Here is a 23290-nt window from a genome sequence, read left to right as displayed (position 1 = left end):
CACAGGGAATAAAATTGAATCTCTTTCATGGTTCAGCTTGGAAAATATTTGTACAGGTTATTATCATTAAAATTAAAAATAAAAACACGAGGGGAAAAAATCTCAAACCATGCTTAATTTCAGATTTTAACAGATGACTTTCAAAGGCTCCATATTTCTTAAGTGAATTTGAGCTGAATCTTTGAGGGTTATAAAACCATGTATTAAACAAATAAGTGAGGGTTCTTTGAAGAACATCACTAAGTAGGTGATCAGCCCTTCCTTTGACTTGCTGATAAATCATAAAATACAGATGCTTCAGAATTCCTACTGAGGCAATAAATCATGGATCGTTTCACTATAGTAGCAACATCATTATATGGAAGGCATCCAAATTCCCACTCGATTTTTTTGATTTGTGTGATTATTTCTCTTACAGTGGTTCCTGAAATTTGACACCAGAAAGGATGCACAGGTCACAAAGCTCAGCTTCATAATTAAGACAGAGTTGAACAGCAAAAGTATTAAAAATACATACAATAAAGGCTTCAGCACTTTAAAAAACAATCCAGGCATAACAAGTTGAGTTATTCCTCAGTTTTTCTTCATTCACTCCACTATAATAAAATACACAGATTAATAAACTGATCGGTCATACTTATTTGTGGGGTTATACAAATCAATTTTACAAATTGAAAATCTCCTGGAAATACTTTTACTTCTTTTAGGAGGCTTCAGCACAAGCTTCACCTCATTAATTTCTGAAGCCCTCTTTTTGTGCTCCAGCTATGGAGCCAAAATATTTCTGCATGATTTCTTTTTAGGTCACTCATATAAGTGGGAAAATGATGTGTCACCTTTGAAAGTTTAACTGAGCATGACCATGAGATATTGACTGAGCAGTTTTTACCAATTTAATGATAATATATAATGGAATCATTCGGGTTTAAAGTAGTGCAACAGATTTGCAATTTTCAGTTTAAAAAGAACAAGAAAAATGTACCTGTTATGATGTACAATAATTATTTATATTGCTCACCTAACTTTAACATGAACCCCAAATATAGCACATTAAAAAAAATAGTTTCAATAGATATACATATAAAAAAGACAAGAGTAAACATGCTCTTAAGAATACATGTTTAAAATTTGCGATGCCTGGATGTTCTTGCACAAAAATGCCTGTTTTGGACTATAGTCTTGATACATTAAAGTAAATATAAGGATTATTAATATATAGTTCAATGTATATTTTTCAAAAATAAGTGTTTAGTATTGCATCCTGTCATCTGATTCTATCACATAATAACTGTACGGTTGTTTAAACTGGTTTCTACTTGCAATGATGTCTACAATTTATCTATGGAGAGAAGGCTAAACACAATGGTGGGATTCACATAATTTAACAACCGGTTCTCTGTCCTGATTTCTTCCAACAACCAGTTTGCCAAACTGCTCAGAAAGTTAACAACCGGTTCTCCCAAAGTGCGAACTGGCTGAATTCCACCACTGGCTAAACACCACATAGTATAACACTACCACACTAAACAGCAAATACCTCACACTAAACAGTACAATCCCTATTTGGATGCAGTAGTGCCTAAACCATAAGAATTGTCATTCCAAGAAGGGCTACGGGAGAGTCAGCATAAGTGCACAAATTCCAGCAGGGTTGTGTACAGATAGAGCATTTTAACAGTGGAAGAAAGCAAGAAAATTGAAAATGTCCCTCACACAGGGAATAAAATTGAATCTCTTTCATGGTTCAGCTTGGAAAATATTTGTACAGGTTATTATCATTAAAATTAAAAATAAAAACACGAGGGGAAAAAATCTCAAACCATGCTTAATTTCAGATTTTAACAGATGACTTTCAAAGGCTCCATATTTCTTAAGTGAATTTGAGCTGAATCTTTGAGGGTTATAAAACCATGTATTAAACAAATAAGTGAGGGTTCTTTGAAGAACATCACTAAGTAGGTGATCAGCCCTTCCTTTGACTTGCTGATAAATCATAAAATACAGATGCTTCAGAATTCCTACTGAGGCAATAAATCATGGATCGTTTCACTATAGTAGCAACATCATTATATGGAAGGCATCCAAATTCCCACTCGATTTTTTTGATTTGTGTGATTATTTCTCTTACAGTGGTTCCTGAAATTTGACACCAGAAAGGATGCACAGGTCACAAAGCTCAGCTTCATAATTAAGACAGAGTTGAACAGCAAAAGTATTAAAAATACATAAAATGTGTGCATTAGGGAAATGCTTGCACAGGAAAGAAAAAAAATGAAAGAAAAATGTTTTTTCTAAGCACGCATGCTACAAAAACTGCATACAAAGTAAACATATATGGGTAAATACTCATAAAAAGTACGCGTTTTTGTGAAGAGTTCCCTGTCCAAATTCAAATGCTTTGCAACTGACTCATATTTATGACAGTTGTAGTGTTCTGGGGTCATGTGATCACCTTTTGCCACCTTCTGACAAGATTCAGAAGGGAATCTTGGGAAGCCAGATTCACTTAACAACTGTGCTAACTTAACAACTACAGTGATTCTCTTAACAACGGTGGCAAAAAAGGTTGTAAAACGGGACAAAATACACTTAACTAGCAACAGAAATACACTTAGCAACATAAATGTTGGGCTCAATGTCATTGTAAGTCGAGAATTACCCTATTTTTTGGAGTATAAGATGCTCTGGAGTATAAGACGGACATTAGTTTTTGTGGAGGAAAACAAGAAAAAAAATTCTGCCTCTGCCTACCAGCATCCATGTATTCATCTGACTAGCATCCTTGCAGCAAACAGCCAACAGCCTGGTTAGCTTCAGCACATTATAGCAGCCTGATTCAGCATGAACAGCTGATTGGCGGTTGAATCGGCCTCCCAGTTACTGTCAATCAGCTGTTCCAGTTACTGTCAATCAGCTGTTCTCTACACGTCACATTTTTGTCCAGTTCCAGGCACCACTGATCCCTGTTGCCTGTAACCGGCCGACAATGTGACATATGGAGGCCAAAAACATGATGTGTGGAGGCCATAAATGCAATGTGCGGAGTGGCGATGTACTGTGGAGATCCCTGCAGCCTGGAATGGGTCTAAAATGGAATGTGTGGAGGCTGAAAATGTGATGTGTGGAGGCCAAAAACAGCTGAAGGGTGGGGGCCGGCAGGTGGACGGGGCTTCGGCAACATTTGGTGTATAAGACACACAGACATTTCCACCCACTTTTATTGGGGGAGGGGAAAGTGTGTCTTATACTCTGAAAATATGGTAGCTATAATGCATATTTGTTTATTTATTTGTTTGTTTACTTCACTTTTTATTTTTCTCAATTCAAAGTAGTGTACATACCTAATGTTCTGTCACTGGATCACATCTGAATTCCCACATCTGTATATGCTACATCACACCAGTTGCATTGGCCTTTGGATTCTTACAAAAGTCCCTTGGACCTAATATCATAACATATGTTCATCTGACTATTAGCCACCACTAAGTGTAGACAGGATACACTTTGGGTAAACTAGTCTTAGGTTGCATCAACTGAGGGATAGAATCACGATCACATGAAGTGTTAATACCACTTTATAATGCCTTGATAAGACCACACTTGGAATATTGCATCCAATTTTGGCCATCATGATATAAAAATGTTGAGACTCTAGAAAGAGTGCAGAGAAGAGCAACCAAGATGATTAGGGTACTGGAGGCTAAATCATATGAAAAACAGTTGTAGGAATTAGGTATGTCTTGTTTAATGAAACGAAGGACTAGAGGTGACACGAGAGCAATGTTCCACTATCTAAGGGTTGCCACAAAGAAGAGAGGGTTTCTTTTATTCTCCTAAGCGTCTGAAGGCAGAACAAGAAGCAATGGATGGAAACTAACCAATGGAGAGAACCAACCTAGAACTAAGGAGAAATTGTTCCTGAAAGTTAGAACATTTAATTGGTGGAATGACTTGTCTCCAGAAGCTGCTAATTCTCCAACACTAGAGATTTTTAAGAAGAGATTGGACAACCATTGGTATAGGACAGTGATGGCACTCAGTGCCGAAAAGGGAGACCACACATGTGTGTGAGGCACCAAGTGCCAAAAAGGGAGCACTTCACATGCACACTTCACGCGTATGTTCATCTGGGCTGAGACCAGGAATAGAAGTTGCCCAGCAGTGTGCATGCACTGGAGAAGGTACTTGTGGTTTCTTCAGGTTACTGCTGGCAAGTCTTCAGGTTATTGCTGCGCATGCACACACACTGATCAGCTTGCAAGCACGCGCTGGAAAATGTACTTCCAGTTTCCGATGCATGCATGCGCATGTCAGCCAGCCAGTCTTCAAGTTACTGCCACGCATGCGCACGCACCAAACAGCTGGTCTCACCGCACATGCTCACATCAGAAAATGGAAGACCAGTTTCCGGCACTGACGCAAGCACAAAGGCCAGCTGATCATCGTACGCACATGTGCATGAGAAACCCAGAATAGGAACGGGCGATGCCGCGCGTGCCAGGCAACATGGCGCCGTGTGCCACTTTGGGCATGCGTGGTTTGCCATCACGGGTATAGGATTTGCTGCTCGAGCAGGGGGTTGAATTAGAAGACCTCTCAGGTCCCTTCCAAATCTGTTATTCTTTTATTCTGGGTTGAGTGTATATAGAAACACTTCTTATTTTTCCAGTGATGCTGCAAGAAAGAAAAATTGAAATAAAATATTTTATAGATGTTCTGGACCTATAATTGTCTGTCTTGAAAGGTATATTATCCATTCACTTTCTCATTTGATAGCATTTGATAACTACATTTTGCATTATGAATTATTGCCGTATAATAGTAAAGGGATTGGGCCATATGAAATTCTTCTAGTGATAAGCAGTAATCCTTCCTCCCAGTTGACTGTAACCATTCTACAGCATTCAGTTTTACCACCACCAATTTTGCTATAAGATATCAGCAAGGAGTCTGCAGCTATTGAATGTTTAGTTTCCCAGTCTATCCTGAATGTAAATCACTGTTTCTCAACCTTAGCAACTTTAAGATACATGGACTTCAATTTCCAGAATTCCCCAGGGAAGTCATAGCAAAGTCTAATGGGAGTCTGAAGCCCCCATATCTTAAAATTGCTGAGAACTACTACTGTAGATCAAGGAAGGATATAGATGGAATATTCAAAAATTGTTTTGAGACAGACCACCAACTATTTTTTTTCTAGGTATTCCCTATATATAAATATTCAAACATACACAATCCTATAAAGGGTCTGCCACCCATCCTAATCTAAGGATGGGAAATACCTGGGGGAAATGTCCAGGTATTCAAAGACTTTTTAAATAATCTCTAATAAAGTGGAACTTTGAGGAACTTCAAGCCTCAGAGTCTTCTTTCGTTGGGGGTGTTACTTGGAACCCTGACATTTGCACTGGGAACCATATGGATCTCTGGAGGTTGCTTCTTTTAGAGAGCAGATGCTGTAACTGAGAAGGCCTGCTTCCTGGATTGTACTTGATTACTTGATTGATAGGAGCCTGAAGAAGGCTACTTTTTCTCATCATACAAAGTCTGATTGGAAATAGATGGTCTTCATTAACCAAGCCCTATGCTTTGCCATTGAAAACACTACCAACTAGATCAGCAGTATCAAACTTGATTTCATTGAGGGCTACATCAGGGTTGTGTTTGACCTTGGGGGGCTGGAGTGGGTGTGGCCAGGGTGGGCATGACCAGTTTGACATCACTCGTGTTGGGGGCACCTGTGGTGGCTTAAGCACTCTGCCGGTGAAAATGGGCTACCGAGCTCCGTTTTCAGCTGCAACGGCATCCTGCAATCGTCTGCCAGTAAAAACAGAGCTTGGGAGGGATGCACGTGGCCCTCCCGAGCTCTGTTTTCATTGGCAGAGGCACCATGGGCCAGTCCTTTGCTGTTTCCAGAGTGGCCCAGTGGGCCGGATTTAAGCATCCTGCGGGCCTGATTTAAGCATCCTGAACTAGATAGTAACTAACTATCATCCAGAAGCCAAGTGGCTATCACTGCAACTCAAGAGTAGAAAGGTACATTATTATCTGCACCACTGCACTGTGGATCAGCTATAGCCATTGCTATAGGCCCATACTGACTACCTGAAAAGCCTCCTGGTTCAGGGACAAATACAGTTGGTACAACAGATAGATTGTGCAAGAATCTTCCTGCCCCTTGCTACCACCTATCCTGAACAGGAACTTTGAGTCTAAGAAAAAAAAATCTAGATTGTATACCAGTGCTGAATTGGGAATATCCGCAGTCAATAATTTTGCCAGAATTAAATCTGAACCCATTTCTCCCTATACAGAGCCTTGTAGCCTCCTGAAGGCAGAAAGAAACATGACTTTGCCAGAGACACACAAGGACTGTTACCTAAAGTGGCTGAAGCATAATTTCTTGGTCTGGGCTATCTAGTGGGGTTGACATCTCCAGACACTAGGACATTGGCAGTGTATTTTGGTCAGCCAGTAAATACATGTAAAGTCAAGTATCATCTGTAATCATGGTTGATCTTGTCCAGTTTCCTCAGATAGATATTAGAATGAGAAGGTTGAGCTGCAGGCATCTCACAAATGAGGCCTTGGATCTGATTGTCAAACCAACTGGAACTGGCCACAAAGAAAGAAGAATCTTTACAAAGTAGTTCCCTCCCCACCTCCCACATCCTTGGAGGCAGTCCAGAAGAACATAATGATAAATATCAAAAGATCCTGACAAATCAAGGAGAACCTGGACAATACTATCATTCCTATCTCATGATTAATGCTGTCTCCATGCTATGCTCTGATGTGAAACTTGAGTGTCAGGGTCTGAAAGGACATCAAATTGATGACCTAAATTAAGGGCGCTGAGAAGATAAATGGTTGCAGTATGCTACTTGTATTGCTATTTTTCTAAGCTGCTTGTACTGCATGCCCTTTTCTGCCAATGTTCTTTCCCTATTGTTTTCATCACCAAGATTCTATCTATGTTTCACCAAAGTTCTCTAAAGATGAGGTTAAACTGAAGTGACTTCATACAAGATGTTTAAGAAAGTTGTGTCTTCTTCTCACACTGTGACTAACATAGTGTTATACATGAGCATATAATGATAAATTGCAGAATTAATCTAATCTGATGTTTCAGCATATCTTTGTAAGTAAAATGGAGTACCAGTTTCGGTTGCTCATCTACTTCAAGGGGAATGTTTTGAGTGATAACATCAGAGTAATTTATTTTAGTTAATTTATGGAATAAGATGCCAACGTTCATGTTTACCTATTTTTCAATACACTTTGAAAATATAGAACAGTTAAAAATTTGGATGGGGTGGGGAAAAGCTACAGGTTCCATGTAAATGTTGACACAAGCAAACCATTAATAAGGATTTGATAATTAAGAGCTAATTTATTATAGTTCTGTTATGTTTAGCAATTATTATATATTTTATAGGAAGCGAGAAAATTCACACATCTAGGGATTAAAGTGTACAGTATCCTGAAGTATTTTGTATGATCAGAACATTCTAATCTGAGAAATACATAAATTGGGAAATAGTACATACTCAGCTGAGAAATTGGTAGGAGAACAAAGATAATAGCAACCTTCCAGGGGTGAAATTCAGCAGGTTCTGACATGCTCTGGAGAATCGGTAGCGGAAATTTTGAGTAGTTTGGAGAAACAGCAAATACCACCTCTGGCTGGCCCCAGAGAGGGGTGGTAATGGAGATTTTGCAATATCCTTCCCCTGGAGTGGGGTGGTAATAGAGATTTTGCAGTATCCTTCCCCTGCCATGCCCACCAAGCCATGCCCACCAAGCCACACCATGCCCACCAAGCCATGCCAACAGAACCGGTATTTTTAAAAAAATTGAATTTCACCACTGAATCCTCCTCACCATGAACCCTACTCAGCAGCTAGTCTTATGATCTTTAGAGCAGGGCTTGGTGTAAATCTCCAGCTCTACACTTCACATGGCTTAATTCAACTGCTTGGCTCAAACTGACTTTATTCAGAAGCTCAATATGGTCTCCTTAAATAAAAAATCCTTATTGCAGATAGAATGAGACCACATTAAATAGTATTCCCTTTTAAACAAGAGTCTTATTTTTCTCATACAATTAAGATCGGGGAAGTAGTCAAGTGAAGGGCCCTATGGAAGACAGGTGGTAGCAGAACTAATTACAAACCAGCAGCATCAGAGTAGAAATAGGTTAAAGCCAATGGGCTTCTTGGAGAAGAGACATGCCTTTCATCCTCTGGGCACAGTTGGACCACTGAACTCTAATTTTATTAAAGATCTGATCTGGTTTAGCTAGATAAAACTCTTTATTACAATTAGACTCGCCCCTTCTGTTCAACATCTATATGAAGCCGCTGGGTGAGATCATCAGTGGCTTCGGTGTGAGGTACCAGCTGTACGCGGATGACACCCAGCTGTACTTTTCCACACCGGGCCACCCCAACGAAGCTATCGAAGTGCTGTCCCGATGTCTGGAAGCCATACGGGTCTGGATGGGGAGAAACAGGCTCAAGCTCAATCCCTCCAAGACAGAGTGGCTGTGGATGCCGGCATCCCGGTACAGTCAGCTGAGTCCACGGCTGACTGTTGGGAGCGAGTCATTGGCCCCGATGGAGAGGGTGCGCAACTTAGGCGTCCTCCTGGATGAACGGCTGTCTCTGGAAGATCATTTGACGGCCGTCTCCAGGAGAGCGTTCTACCAGGTTCGCCTGGTGCGCCAGTTGCGCCCCTTTCTAGACCGGGATGCCCTATGCACGGTCACTCACGCCCTCGTGACGTCTCGCCTGGATTACTGCAATGCTCTCTACATGGGGCTCCCCTTGAAGGGCATCCGGAGGCTGCAGTTAGTCCAGAATGCGGCTGCGCGGGTGATAGAGGGAGCCCCTCGTGGCTCCCGTATGACACCTATCCTGCGCAGACTGCACTGGCTATCTGTGGCCTTCCGGGTGCGCTTCAAGGTCTTGGTAACCACCTTTAAAGCGCTCCATGGCATAGGGCCGGGTTATTTACGGGACCGCCTACTGCTACCGAATACCTCTCACCGACCCGTGCGCTCTCACAGAGAGGGACTCCTCAGGGTGCCGTCAGCGAGGCAGTGTCGTCTGGCGACGCCCTGGGGAAGGGCCTTCTCTGTGGGGGCTCCCACCCTCTGGAACGTACTACCCCCAGGACTTCGTCAACTTCCGGACCTCTGAACCTTCCGTCGCGAGCTTAAAACACACTTATTCATCTGCGCAGGACTGGATTAGATTTTAAATTTATTGGTTTTAAATGGGTTTTAAATGGGTTTTATTTTTTATATTGTTTTTAAACATTCGGCCTTTTAGAATAAGTTTTTTAATCGTTATTTTAATCTGTATTTATGTGTTTTTATTTGCCTGTGAACCGCCCTGAGTCCTTCGGGAGATAGGGCGGTATATAAATACGATTAATAAAAATAATAATAATAAAAGACTGAAACCACATTTCATTGAATAATGGTCTAAACCAGGGGTCTCCAACCTTGGTCCCTTTAAGACTTGTGGACTTCAACTCCCAGAGTTCCTCAGCCAGCTTTGCTGGCAGGCCAGTTATTCTAAGTTTGTCTAAGTTATTCTAAGATGGGTTTTTTTGTAATAAAGCAGTTGAAAACACCTTTTTAAAATCCTCAGATAAATGGTTAAGTTTTCAAAACATTTTCAACATTGAGTATTTATTAATTTGGCTTCCCAAAGTAAATAGACAGTCAGCTCTTTATTTTTAAATGAGGCATTAGATCATAGAAATTCAACAATCCTAGCTTTGGAGAATATCTGACTCATAATTTGTAGTCATTCTAATATCTCTTATAACATTGGGCCAGAAGAGCACAATCTGTGTACAGTCTGATCCCTTCTGTGTACAGCTCACCAATGTCTTCAAGAGTGATTGTGTGGGATTTATTCATCAATGTTAATTGCCTTTTTCAATTGTAACTCTTGGTTAGAGGCAGAAAGAAAATCTTGATTTCCATAATGACTGCTGTTTTGCTTCAGCTATTACATTGCCCAAATCAGTATCTCAAATCCCTTCAAGCCATATGAGGCAGGGTTCTCCAACCTTGGTCCCTTTAAGGCTTGTGGACTTCAACTCCCAGAGTTCCTCAGCCAGCTTTGCCAGCTTTGTTTAAAAGCCAGCTTTGCTTAAAAGGTTGGAGACCCCTGATATGAGGGGTTCATCATTTCAGTTTAAAAATGTCATATAGATTTTTGACATTATTCCTTTTAGTTGTGCCAAATAATTTCATACTAAATTCTTGAAGATTTATTTATTACATTGATTTGTTGACCATCAATTATCAAATGACTCTGCAAAGATAATGCAGGGATAAGTTCCAACTCCGAACTACTACTTTATCCAGTCATTGAAGCAGTAGGCGTGAACTTAAATGGACTCCAGAGGATGGTAGAGGATAGGAAGGCCTGGAGGAACGTTGTCCATGGGGTCGTGATGTGTCAGACACGACTTCATAACTATCAACAACAACTTTATCCAGTTCTGCATTAATTTAGTGCTCAATCGTGTTCTTACCATGTTGCCTGGTATTGGTATAACAATCATTTATCCCATAAAAGTTGTAATTTCTCGGACTTCCGGTTTGGCTCCGCTTCGTGAAGAAGCAGCTATGATTTAGCTGCTAACTCCCTAGTCTGTAAAGCTGTCAGGACATCGTAAATCTGGGTCCGACAGCTTGGAATTCTTTCCTTCGGGCAAAGAAGGAAAGATGAGCAATTAGGTTGAGGTTGAGATGCCCTAATAAGCTTTTAAAGCTTGCGGGAAGTTCTCCTTCTATAACCTGATAAGCTCCTGGCTGGGTGAGGCATTTGCCTTTATGGCAAACAAACGAAGCGTCCAATTTCCACGGCAGGAATTGATTTATGATGGATTGTAACGTGGACGGAGCAGAAACTGGAGTTCTAGCATTTGTTTGTAAGAAGACTGTAAGCCCCTGAGGATTTATTTGCTGCGAAGATAGGAGAGAAGAAAGCAAATGGCGGTTTTGTGGAATGTGTGTACTGAAAACGAAAGTAGAAATGCTTACTAACGGCTAGTGTCGAAATAGAAAAAAGAAGATACATAGAAATATACTGAGTAAATGGAAGACATGAGAATTTTATGATTTATATCTTTTCTTTTTCTTTGGGATTATAGTGATTTAGAAGAAAAGTTTTTTGAATTTTTTTTTTCTAAATATTTTTTTTTCTCTTGGTCTGTTATTAAGTTATATTTTTTTTAAAAAAAATGGCTTTTAAGCAAATAGTGCCAAAAGTGTGTTGAAATAGAAGATACATAGGAAGATACTGACTAAATGGAAGAAATGAGAATCTTATGATTTATATTTTTTCTTCTTCTTTGGGATTATAGTGATTTAGAAGATAAGTTTTTTTGAAACTTTCTTTTCTAATTTTTTTTCTTTCTTTTTCTTGGACTATTATTAAGTTATCCTTTTTTTAAAAAAAAATGGCTTTTAAGCAAATAGTGCCAAAAGTCATTAAAAACTTTGAAATTTCTTCAGCTCAGATTCAAAAATTAAAAGAAGAAATCAAAAAGGAAGTAAGAAACTCTTTACAGGAGTTTTTGGAGAGTTACTTTTTAGAAATAGATCAAAAATTTGACGAAATAGAGAAAGAGATGTTGGATTTCAAGGAAGTGGTGGAAGAGCAGAAGAGGGAAATGAAAATGGTAAAGGATGTAATTGCGCAAATATTAAGCTCTTGTATTCAGATGCAGGATGATCTTGCAGAAATTAATAAAGCTAATTTAGAGTTGCAAAGGAAAATAGAAGAAATTCAAAAAAATCAAAACAATTGGAACTTAGATAATAAGATGGAAGATATAAAGGCAAAGGTAGATAGGGCAGATGAAGAAAGAGTAATATTACAATATAGATTAATGGAATATGCTATAAGGGTGAGGGGGTTGAAACAAAATAGGAAGGAAAATTTAAAGGAGATTTTTACGCAAGCCTTTGCTCTGATAAAAGGTGTGGAGCCAGAAGATTTTGAGACTAATATTGAAAGAATTTATCGTGTTAATTCTTGGTGGGCAAGACAAAATAGAGTACCTAGGGATGTGGTTATTTATTTTACAACTAAAAAGGTTAGGTATGAAATTTTGCAAGCCTTTTATAAAAATAAATTTCAGATATTGGGACAAGATATAAAAATGATGAAGGAAATTCCTCCTAAAATGTTAAGAAACAGAAGAGAATTTGCTTTTTTGGTGGATGAGTTTAAGAAATATCAGATATATTTTAGATGGGAAGTCCCAATGGGTTTGTCAGTGAATTTTAGAGGTAGAAAGTATTTTCTTAATTCAGTTATGAAAGCGAGACATTTTTATATTAATGTTTTAAAGAGTGGGAATCCTTTGTTGTTAGATGCTAAGTTAACTGGTTTGGAAATGATGGAAAATAGAATGGGAGAGGGGAGGAATGTTTAAGATGTGAATAGGATGATTATGGTTAATTTTTGGAATTGATTTGTTTAGGATATAAATTATAGGATTTTTGTTATTTGCTATTTGTATGGTATAAATCTATGGGATGATATTACTCAATTGTGAAGGATGGAAAGTGAAATTTATGAATTTAGATAATGTGGATGTAATGATTTTAACTGTTTACTGTTATATTGTGGATGTAGTCTAAATGATTATTTGCTTGATATTTGATTGATGGAGTAGTATTGGAAGACTGAATATTAAATCTTATGACAATTGAAGAAATATATAAGTGATGAAAATTTGAACTTGAGAAGCTGGATTGTAATTTAAGAAATGGACTTATGAAATTTGAAGGAATATACAAGTGGAAAAAATTTGAATTTTAGAAGATGGACTAATTTTTAAAATGGACTGTAAGAAGAATGGACATTAAATGTTATGGCAATTGAAGAAATATATAAGTGATAAAAATTTGAGTTCGAGAAGATGGACTGTAATTTGAGAAATGGACTTATGAAATTTGAAGGAATATACAAGTGGAAAAAAAAATTGAATTTGAGAAGATGGATTAATTTTAAAAATGGACTGTAAGAAGAAGTAATATGTGAAGTTGGTATTGTTTCTTTTCTTTTCTTTTCTTTTCGTTTTTTATTATTCTTTCCTATCTTTTTATTTTTATTGTGAGGGGATTTATAGTTTTAAATTTTTTAAGGTGGGAGGTTATGTATATTTTGTATACTTTAGCTTGTGATTGTTGGTCATAATACCCGGTATTTGCTCTGGGAAGACTGGGGGGGGAAGGGGAGGAGGGGGGAAGGGGGGGGGAAATGAATCAACAAGTGATACATGGATTGATTATTAATGTACAGTAATTTTTGAAGATATGAAATTAAAAAATTTAAAATGATATTGGGGATGCTCGACTGCCATTTCAGGAAGAAAAGGAGAGAGGAGTAGAAGGAGGGAAGAAAGTAGGTAGGAAAGTGTAGAGAAGGAGGAGGGGAATAAGAGGGTTAGATAGGGTGGAAGAAGGGAGGAGTGGAGAAGGAGGAGAGGAAGTAGTAAAGTGAAGGAGATGAAGGATGGGAAAGTAGTAGAGGGTAGAGAGGGAGGTTGTGTAGTAAGGAAGTGGCAGTCGGGCAGGCCTGAATCAGTAATAAATAAAAATTAATGATTAATGATGGATAATAGTTTGTACATAAATATGATATTGAAAAATGGAAATAAAAAATTATTTAAAAGACAAAAGTTGTAATTTCTCAATAATTTTAATTATGTTAATTCATTTCGATTCTCCCACTTGGAAAAAAAAAACGTTAGCTGTGCTAAAAGGGAGACTAAAACCACATTAAATTGTCCTCTGTCAATACAAAGGTCTAATCCCATTTTTTATTCAAGGCAGTTTAAGCCCATAGCTTTTTCTTGCCTTTCTTATGTTTAAAGGAGTCTTTACATTATATTTTATGGTTTTGGTTGGCATCTCTTCTCTGAAAACTTTGGCTCTTGCTGCTTACAGTAATAGCTAATGAGGGTGGGGCTCTATTTGTGTTGATATAGAAATTATATTGCAATTATTTTACTTGAATTAATATATTAATTTCACCTGTCTAACTAATTAGATGAGCATTACATTAAACACCCTTTAAATATGGTAATAAATAATTGATTAATTCAACTTTGGTTACCTTTTAAGAAATAGTATGAAAATCTAGCTGACCACCATATCTATGAGTTGCTGTCTTTTCTTATCATCACTGTACTTTTCCTGTTCTTCTTTCCCTCCCTCAAGGAACTAAAAGTATCAGAAAAACTGCATATTATGTGTCATCTATGGATTAAATGCCTGGCAACTTGGATATTACTGAAGAGATTTAATGGAGTTCATGTTATGCAGACCAAAGCTCCGATGTATCCTAACGAACCTTTCCTTGTGTTCTGGAATGCACCTACTACCCAATGTCAACTGCGCTATAAGGTGGATTTAGATCTCAAGACTTTTCACATTGTACCAAACGCCAATGAGTCTTTAAGTGGGTCTTCTGTGACAATATTTTATCCCACCCAGCTGGGGGTCTATCCCCATATTGATGACCATGGGCATTTCCTCCATGGGATTATACCGCAAAATGAAAGCCTCACCAAACATCTCAATAAAACAAAATCGGATATCACCCGTATGATCCCACTGAAGACATTTCATGGACTTGGAGTCATTGACTGGGAAAACTGGAGACCCCAGTGGGATAGAAACTGGGGTAGTAAAAATGTTTACAGAACCAGATCTATTCAATTTTCTAGAGAGTTGCATCCAGACTTGTCTGAAGCTGCAATAAAGAGATTAGCTAAGCAAGAATATGAAAAAGCTGGGAAGAGTTTCATGAGAGATACACTTTTACTAGCTGAAGATATGCGACCAGGTGGATACTGGGGCTACTATCTATATCCAGATTGCTATAATTATGATTATAAGAAAAAACCTGAACAATACACAGGCAAATGTCCAAATATTGAAATTTCACGGAATGATCAACTACTTTGGCTATGGAGAGAAAGTACTGCCCTTTTCCCTTCTATATATCTTGAAATCATATTGAAATCAAGTGCAAATGCTTTGAAATTTGTGCACCATCGCCTTGAGGAATCAATGCGCATTGCTTCCATGGCTAGGAAAGATTATGCCTTGCCTGTTTTTGTATATGCCAGACCATTTTATGCATATACCTTTGAACCTTTAACAGAGGTAAGGTATTGGGGTGTATGAATCTCAGAATCAATCTGTTGACAGCTACACATTTATTAGAGTTCTATCTGGTTCATACCCATTAGCATGTTTTATTTTCTCCTTTTGAACACTGGCATAGGAGAAGTCCAACATGGGTAAATTTGTTGCATGTCAGATTCTTCATGTAATCAGGAATCCTGACTGGTTAGAATCCTTAATGTTAAAGGATCCTAAGTAAATAGGGTAGGACTATTTTACATCATTATCAGCCACATGATCATGGGAAAGGAATAGTCAGCAGGTGAAATCCCACATCCCTCAGGTGTTCCTTCAACTGCGTGTATGTATAAATTGACAACTGGAATGTTACTCTATGACACAAATATGAGTATGCATAACGTTCAACCCTATTTTCCTAAGTCAATGTACTATTTTAGGCTTGAATTACATAGTGGCAAGGCTGATCTTAAATAGTTTATGTCTGTTACATAGCAGCTGAGCCCTGCATAGACTATAGTGGCATTTCCCCCCTTCTTTTCCTTCTAATGTATAACATTTTATTTTGTTAGCAACAGCCTCCGTAACAATCATTTTAAGAATCCCAATACCACATTTCAAAATCACTAGTGCACTTATTGTTTCAGGAATCAGATTTTTTTGGGAGATATACTCTCAGCAGAGAATTATAGTCAATTTTCTGAACACAGCATTTGAATTTAAAGGAATCTCTACCATACTGTAGTATAAAGTCGACATATTTAGCATACTGTCACTCAGGAGTTTCCTAATTTGGCAACTTTCTGGGTGGGGAATTCTGGAAGTTGAAGTGCGTAAGTCTTAAAGTTGCCAAGTTAGGAGAAAGCTGCTCTGACTTGATAATCTGAAAAAGTCTCATACCTGAGAAACCACATAATATTTTTTTTACTGAGAGTATCCGAGGTGGATTTCAGTAGGTTCTGATCAGTTCTGGAGAACCGGTAGTGGACATTTTGAGTAGTTCGGAGAACTGGTAGTAAACATTCTGACTGGCCCTGCCCCCATCTATTCTCTGCCTCCCAAGGCCCAGCTGATCAGGACGAAATGGGGATTTTGCTGTAACCTTCCTCCCTGCCACACCCACTAAGCCATGCCCACCAAGTCATGTCACACCCACCAAGCCACACCCACAGAACCAGTAGTTGGCATCATTGTTGACTTTTAGCCAGGCATTTGATAGCACTATGAAAGAGTATTCTTTCCCAGGGTGCTAAATTTGCTTGCAGTTGGGCCAAATAGGTCTTCTGCTTAAATGGTTTTTAATCACAAATACACCCCTCCAAATAAGAGGTAGAGGAAATGACTGTTTATTATCAGTGTATGGTGCTCTATTAAAATATCCCTATTCATTGCCTTACTTTTCAGGAAGACTTGGTGGCTACAATTGGTGAAACAGCAGCCATGGGGGCAGCAGGAATGGTCTTTTGGGGAAGCATGCAATATGCCAGTACTATTGTAAGTTAGTGTGGGTGAACAAAATGCCCATAAGCCATATTCATTAGAATTCTTGAGACCCTTCCCTTCCTTTTATGTCAACATTTATAGCTTGTAATAAGTGGTCCAGGAATGGATATAGAGTTAGGATTTCTTAGGGGATTATCAGCCATGTCCAATCACAGGGTGAAAACATCTTATTAAGTACAATAACTACCCTCAATTTCTGCAATAATATTCAGAAAGCAATTAATGGAATGAAGAGATTTGTAGCATCATTATTCTAATGTCTTCACTGGCACAGAAAAATAAATATGGAAATTACTCAAGTGTACTTTACCTAAGAAATCACATTATTTTTCTGCCCTTTGTTAGTAATGAATAGACAACTGGATCACATGTTACTGGTGACACCAGTCCTAAAACCTGATCATTCCTCTTTTATTAACTGAACCAATTGATAAAAAGGATAAACTTTCTGCCACCCATCCAAAAATGTATTCTCAGATAAGAGTAATAAAAAGGAGCAGAAGGAAAAAGAAGACACGGTGCTTAAGATCACTCTTTTAACTTATTCAAGAGCATTGGTTTCCCTGTGCTAGTAGCAGTGAAAGAGCAATGGTCTACAGTAGAAAAGGCATCAGTTATTGCCTGCACAATTATTTTTATGATGAGAATGTCCCTATGGCTATTCACACACCAGTATGTGTATTGGTAAGACTGTAGTGTGAAGTTATGTGCATTTGTAATAATATGTGCTTAATTAATAATAGATTCAAGGTGTTGATTATGACCTTTAAAACCCTACATGCCATGGGGCCAGGCTACCTACAGAACCGTCTTCTTCCCGTTACATCAGCCTGTCCCGCCCAGTCAGGCAGGGAAGGTATGTTGCAGACCCCGTCAGTTAAAGAATTCAGACTGGTGGGGTTTAGGAAGAGAGCTTCCTCTGCTATGGCCTCCACCTTGTGGACTATTCTACTCCCAGAGGTGAGGCAGGCCCCCTCTCCTGACCTTCCGAATAGTAGTTAAAACATGACTCTGTCTGTGACCTCATGGGGGAGCCCAGAGGAACATGCAGCTGTGGGGCTGGTTGGTGCAGTGAGACCCTTCCCTTCACTTTTTACACAGGGTTTAATCATCCTTGTTTCCTTTTAAGTTTTCCTCTCTGAGTTCCTCTCGGAAGGAGATGAGTGATTCAAAAATGTGATAAATAAATAAATAAATAAATAAATAAATAAATGTGTGTGTGTGTGTGCGTATGTTTGTATATATGCATGTATATGAATTTAATGACATGTTTTTTTGAATAGCTACTTCTGCACACATCTGTAGCCTGATGGTAGTTTTCTACAATCTTTAGCCCAGAGAAATAGATGTGGCTTTCTGGATACAAAAGCTATTTAAATGGCATTAATGATAAAAGAAAGTTGTAATGAATCTAATTTCAAATAAAGATATAATTGAATAGACATGGAATTCTTGGTAGCTATATCACATATATATATATATTTGTTTTCTGAGGTTTTCACGGGTGTTTGTATATAAGTCTTTGGTTGTTCGGGTTTTCTCCCGTGTAAAATTGGAAGTGTCTTGGCGACGTTTCGACGAAGTCTCATTCGTCATCTTCAGGCTTCAGCTTCGTGCTTCTGGGAGCAAGAAGCACGAAGCTGAAGCCTGAAGATGACAAATGAGACTTCGTCGAAACGTCACCAAGACACTTCCAATTTTACGTGGGAGAAACCTGAATAACACACACACACACACACACACACACACACACACACACACACACACACACAAAGTCATTGTCTTATAGGTGGCTTCCTATAGTTTAGAGGCTATAGGAACAAATATAAATCCTAGGCTGTAAAATGTTTACCGTTCTACATGCCATCATTTTCTGCATATGTATTTCTGCTTATAAATTTATATCCCAACAGTTATCAACCTTTGCCATTGCCTCTTTTTTTGTCAGACTTTGAATGCAAGGAGAAAGGAGCTGGTTCCTTTGGAAAGAAATGGGGTGGGTGGAAATAGATCTTGACTGGCACTACCAAAATCCAGCCACAGATGTTTTCTGTTTTTCAAGCTTTGCTTTTCCAATACTTAGTTCCAAGTGGGTTAGAATTTAATAATAGTAAAGTAAGATGAACTTTTCAGGATTGTTTTAAATATGACAGAATGCTTTTTTGGATCTTCTGAACAATTATCAATGAAGGTCTTAAATCATGAAGTATGCCCAATTCTCTGGATATAAGCTCCAGTGAATTCAATTGGACTAATTCCCGAGTAGGAATTTTATATTCTATAGTAATACAAAAATCAATTATCATTCTTTGTTTTATTTTAGGAAGCCTGTCAAAGAGTGAAAGACTACATGAATAGTGCATTTGGACGTTATATCATTAATGTGACTTCTGCAGCCAAGATTTGCAGCCATGTTCTTTGCAATAAAAAGGGAAGATGTGTTCGTAAACATAGTGATTCAAATGCCTATTTACACTTGTTTCCTGAAAGTTTTAGGATCATGGTGCATGCCAATGCAACAGAGAGGAAAGTGATTGTGAAAGGAAAACTGGAGTTGGAGAATTTTAGGTACTTAAGAGATAAGTTTAAGTGTCAGTGTTACCAAGGCTGGAAAGGACTGTACTGTGAAGAGCATTCTATAAGAGAAGGAGATTAAATATAAGGAAATTAAATGCATTGATGTGTCTTTTATTTATTCCCAAACAAAGCAAAATTGTCACACAGTTCACAAGACAAAGATATCCAACTGAGAGCAGCAATTCTATTAGATCTTCTGAAGACTTACAAATAGGTACAACTTTTAAGTTTCTAAAAAAATTAAGATGCTGTAATTAAAAATTAAGGAAAAAAAGGACGCAGGTGGTTGTGTAATGTGCTTTGGAAAAAAGGATAGACATGACTGGTTTTCAAATCTTGGGTCTACCTAATTAAGACATTTGCTTCCTTTTTTCCTGCATTCCACTTGGAGTGGTCTTTGCTTACATCTAATATTTCTTATTCAGAATCTCCAAAACTGTACTTAGGAATGAATTCTTGTTACAATTGCAGCCACATTTTTTTACTTCTAAACTCCTCTCACTCCCCACTCCCCATGTTAAAGTATTGTGGTGGATGAAAACTTCCTGGGAATTTGAAAGCTTGGACTAATTTTTTAATCTTTAGTATTTCAATCCACTTCAGCACTGGTTCTGAATACCTTATCAGAATTTATGGGCTAATTTATTCACTAGCAGCCAGATTTCAACTTTTGTAGCAACTTCCTCCAGAGAGGGCAGAGGGTACAGGCAAAAATATGGGGCTTATTTCTGAGGGAAGAGAAGAATGAGTGGGTTGTGGGGGAGAGAATCAAAATGGTTGTCTTATGCCAGAAAATAAGGTTCCATTTCTTCAATGCCTTTAAGTGGTGATTTCCTTCATAATAGGGATTAAAAAAGAAATCAGTACTTTAAGGTTATGCAAGACTTAAAGCACTATGTTGTTCCCTTGACCAATAGCTCAGAATCAATCTTTCCCAAAGGCCACATACTCTAACTTTGTCCTCTTCAGAGATGCAATGACATCACCAGCCTTGCTACTTCAGTTCTTGGAGATCAAAGTTTTATTTATAGGTGATTTCCTGAATACAAAGCAAAGGAAGTTTCTTGTTCAACAGTTAAGTAGTTGACTGTCTCATATACATTTCAGAATGGCAAAATACCTCTCTAATTAATTGTACTAACTTATAATATTTTTTTAAAAAAATATAATAATGATTTAAATATATACACATAGTCAGGCTGCTTGTCAATATCTTTTACAGGTATTTGGTATTCTGTGGTCTATCTTGAACAATATACACATTCCCTTCCTAATTTTGTCATGATGTAAATATATTTCTGGTTGCTGTGATTATTAATTTTTGAAGGAGATGGATTGATTCATTGATTAATTCATTCATTCATAAACTGATTAAGCATTTGACTTCAAATAATGTACACAAGACATAGGACAGAGGTGTCATACTGGCAGTCTGCGGGTTGGATGCATCATGCACAGGCCATGCCAACCCCCAGCTCTGTGAAGGGAAAAAAAATGTCATGATACGTCACGTGATGGCAATGTGATGTAGCAAGTTTGACACCCATGACATAGGACAATATAGCAATAAAATATACAATCATATGAATCCAGTAAAACTACATTGTTAACAAGTAAGCTACTTTGTTATCAATGAAGAGACCTGCCAACTTGTCATTTGACAGAAAGAGAAGAAGAAGAAAAGAAGAGAGAGAAGGAGAAGAAGAAGATCTCTGCCCTTATTTACTTTGGAACTATATTGTTTATAGATGAGTAATAGTTTAGCTGTTAGAATTCTTGCAATTCCATTGCTTCTCAAGGATCTTGTTAAAGACACCATGCAAGAATTATGCATGGAAAAGAAATCAGAAATTACTACCAAGCCTGGCCTACAAACAGACTCAGTTCCATGCAAATGGGGACCAGTCTTCTTATGTTGTTAAATTTGTTTTTTGATTTATACATTTGAAGAATTATTTAGATATGTACTTGCATGCTGCCTCGGTCACCAAAATAATTTTTAGCAACTTTCCTAAGAGGATTCAAAACAAGGAAATGATAAAAGCCAAAACTATATGCCACTGTTCATTATGACTACTTTCCAGGATGTTAGGTGTTATATTTAATGTTTTTTTTAAAAATTTACATTTATATCCCGCCCTTCTCCGAAGACTCAGGGCGGCTTACAGTGTGTAAGGCAATAGTCTCATTCTATTTGTATATTTACAAAGTCAACTTATTGCCCCCCCAACAATCTGGGTCCTCATTTTACCTACCTTAAAAAGGATGGAAGGCTGAGTCAACCTTGGACCTGGTGGGACTAGAACCTGCAGTAATTGCAGGCAGCTGTGTTTTAATAACAGGCTTCTTACAGCCTGAGCCACACCACGGCCCTTTTTTTTGTTATAACATTCCCTGTTAGACATTTAAAATGACCATTTATTAGAAGAGTGAATTTTGCTCTTGATATGCATCTATCTTCAGCTTATATCTAATCAATAGGATATGTTTTACTAAAACAACTTTTGCTAATTCAAATAATAATAAAAATGCTGGAAGAATTTATGAACAGTACACCTTTTGTTAATTCTTTTTTGTTATCTGATTTTTTAAATTTGCGGATGTTCTAAACAAGTATGGGCATACATTTTAATTCATAGCCAACATTTGCAAAGGAATATATTCTTTGTGTTTTTTGTACCTCCAAGAATAAAATCAGGGTATCTAAAAATCTCTATGTGCTAAAGTAATTAAATAAATAAGCATCATCCACACAACCTTATATATGAACAATTGAGAAATTTCATGATTTTGGAGAGTTAATGTAAAACTTATTACCCGTCCTGTTATGCTCTCTTACTCTCTCTTTTTTGTATGCATTTCATAAGCTTTTATATAATAGATTTGCCAAAAATCTTCTGTGGTATTATTGCATTCAATACCTGCTTTTTTCTTTAGATGTTTTCATGAGCATCCATACTTGCTGTTTTCCCTTATGAACAAACTTTTATATGCTTAGCATTTATGTATTTTATTCATAACAATGTCTGATATTTTTTCTTGTTTCTTACCAAATGTACTAAGAGATCTATAATGTCTTTGTTTTAAATCAGGGGTGCACCATATATAGCTCTCCAAATATTGTAAATTGAAATGTAGGAAAGGAAAGCCAAGAACAGTTTCCCACAATTATAGTCTCACAGGTTACCATGAATTGAGATCAGGACTACATGACATACCCATGTTCTGCATGAAATTTAAAATAAGGCCAGAATCAATTTGAAGATGAAATCTGTACCAATATCACACACACACACACACACACACACACGTATACACACACACAGAGAGAGAGAGAGAGAGAGAGAGAGAGAGAGAAGAATTATTATAATACAAATGATGCTTACAGTTCCTCATTGTGTTAAGTTCATGATTATTAGGAAGCAAATACTGGATTCAATAGAAAATGAATCAAGGGTAAAGAGATGGATGGATGGGTGGATGGATGGATGGATGGATGAATGGATGGAACTTCTTTGTGTCCAAATTCCCAAAGCATTGCTCTTCAGTAATTGCAGGACATTGATGACCTTTCCCCCCCCCCTTTTTTTAAATTTGCATTTATATTCCGCCCTTCTCCGAAGACTCAGGGCGGCTTACACTATGTTAGCAATAGTCTTCATCCTATTTGTATATTTATATACAAAATCAACTTATTGCCCCCAACAATCTGGGTCCTCATTTTACCTACCTTATAAAGGATGGAAGGCTGAGTCAACCTTGGGCCTGGTGGGACTAGAACCTGCAGTAATTGTAAGCAGCTGTGTTAATAACAGACTGTCTTAGCAGTCTGAGCCACAGAGGCCCACTTTTTCTTAAAACTGCTGGTGGGATCTCTCTTCAGAGTCTCATACGTAGTAATGTTCTTCAGAAAACTGTTCACCTAGGCATTGTAGTCATCTGTGTTCAGGATAACTGTGCATTTTTCTTTATCAGCTGCAGCTGGCAAGATGGTGATATTCAGGTCACTTCCTAGTGATA

At 37.9% G+C, this 23290-nt stretch overlaps 1 protein-coding gene across 2 annotated transcripts in view; it reads left to right on the top strand.

The window, feature by feature from the left end:
* The window catches only part of LOC131202372 (hyaluronidase), a 35742-nt gene extending 15667 nt beyond the window's left edge, over positions 1-20075 (top strand). For both annotated transcript variants that reach the window (XM_058191298.1, XM_058191299.1), the window contains exons 2-4: positions 14261-15211; positions 16595-16684; positions 19017-20075. In XM_058191298.1, the coding sequence (XP_058047281.1) occupies positions 14261-15211; positions 16595-16684; positions 19017-19349 (1374 nt within the window). In that variant the 3' untranslated portion in view covers positions 19350-20075. The remainder of the gene's footprint in view (positions 1-14260; positions 15212-16594; positions 16685-19016) is intronic.
* Positions 20076-23290: the final 3215 nt, after the last annotated feature.

This window comes from Ahaetulla prasina, chromosome 7, assembly GCF_028640845.1.
Source record: "Ahaetulla prasina isolate Xishuangbanna chromosome 7, ASM2864084v1, whole genome shotgun sequence".
NCBI classification, from domain to species: domain Eukaryota; kingdom Metazoa; phylum Chordata; class Lepidosauria; order Squamata; family Colubridae; genus Ahaetulla; species Ahaetulla prasina.
This window is presented reverse-complemented; position numbering and strand designations above follow the sequence as displayed.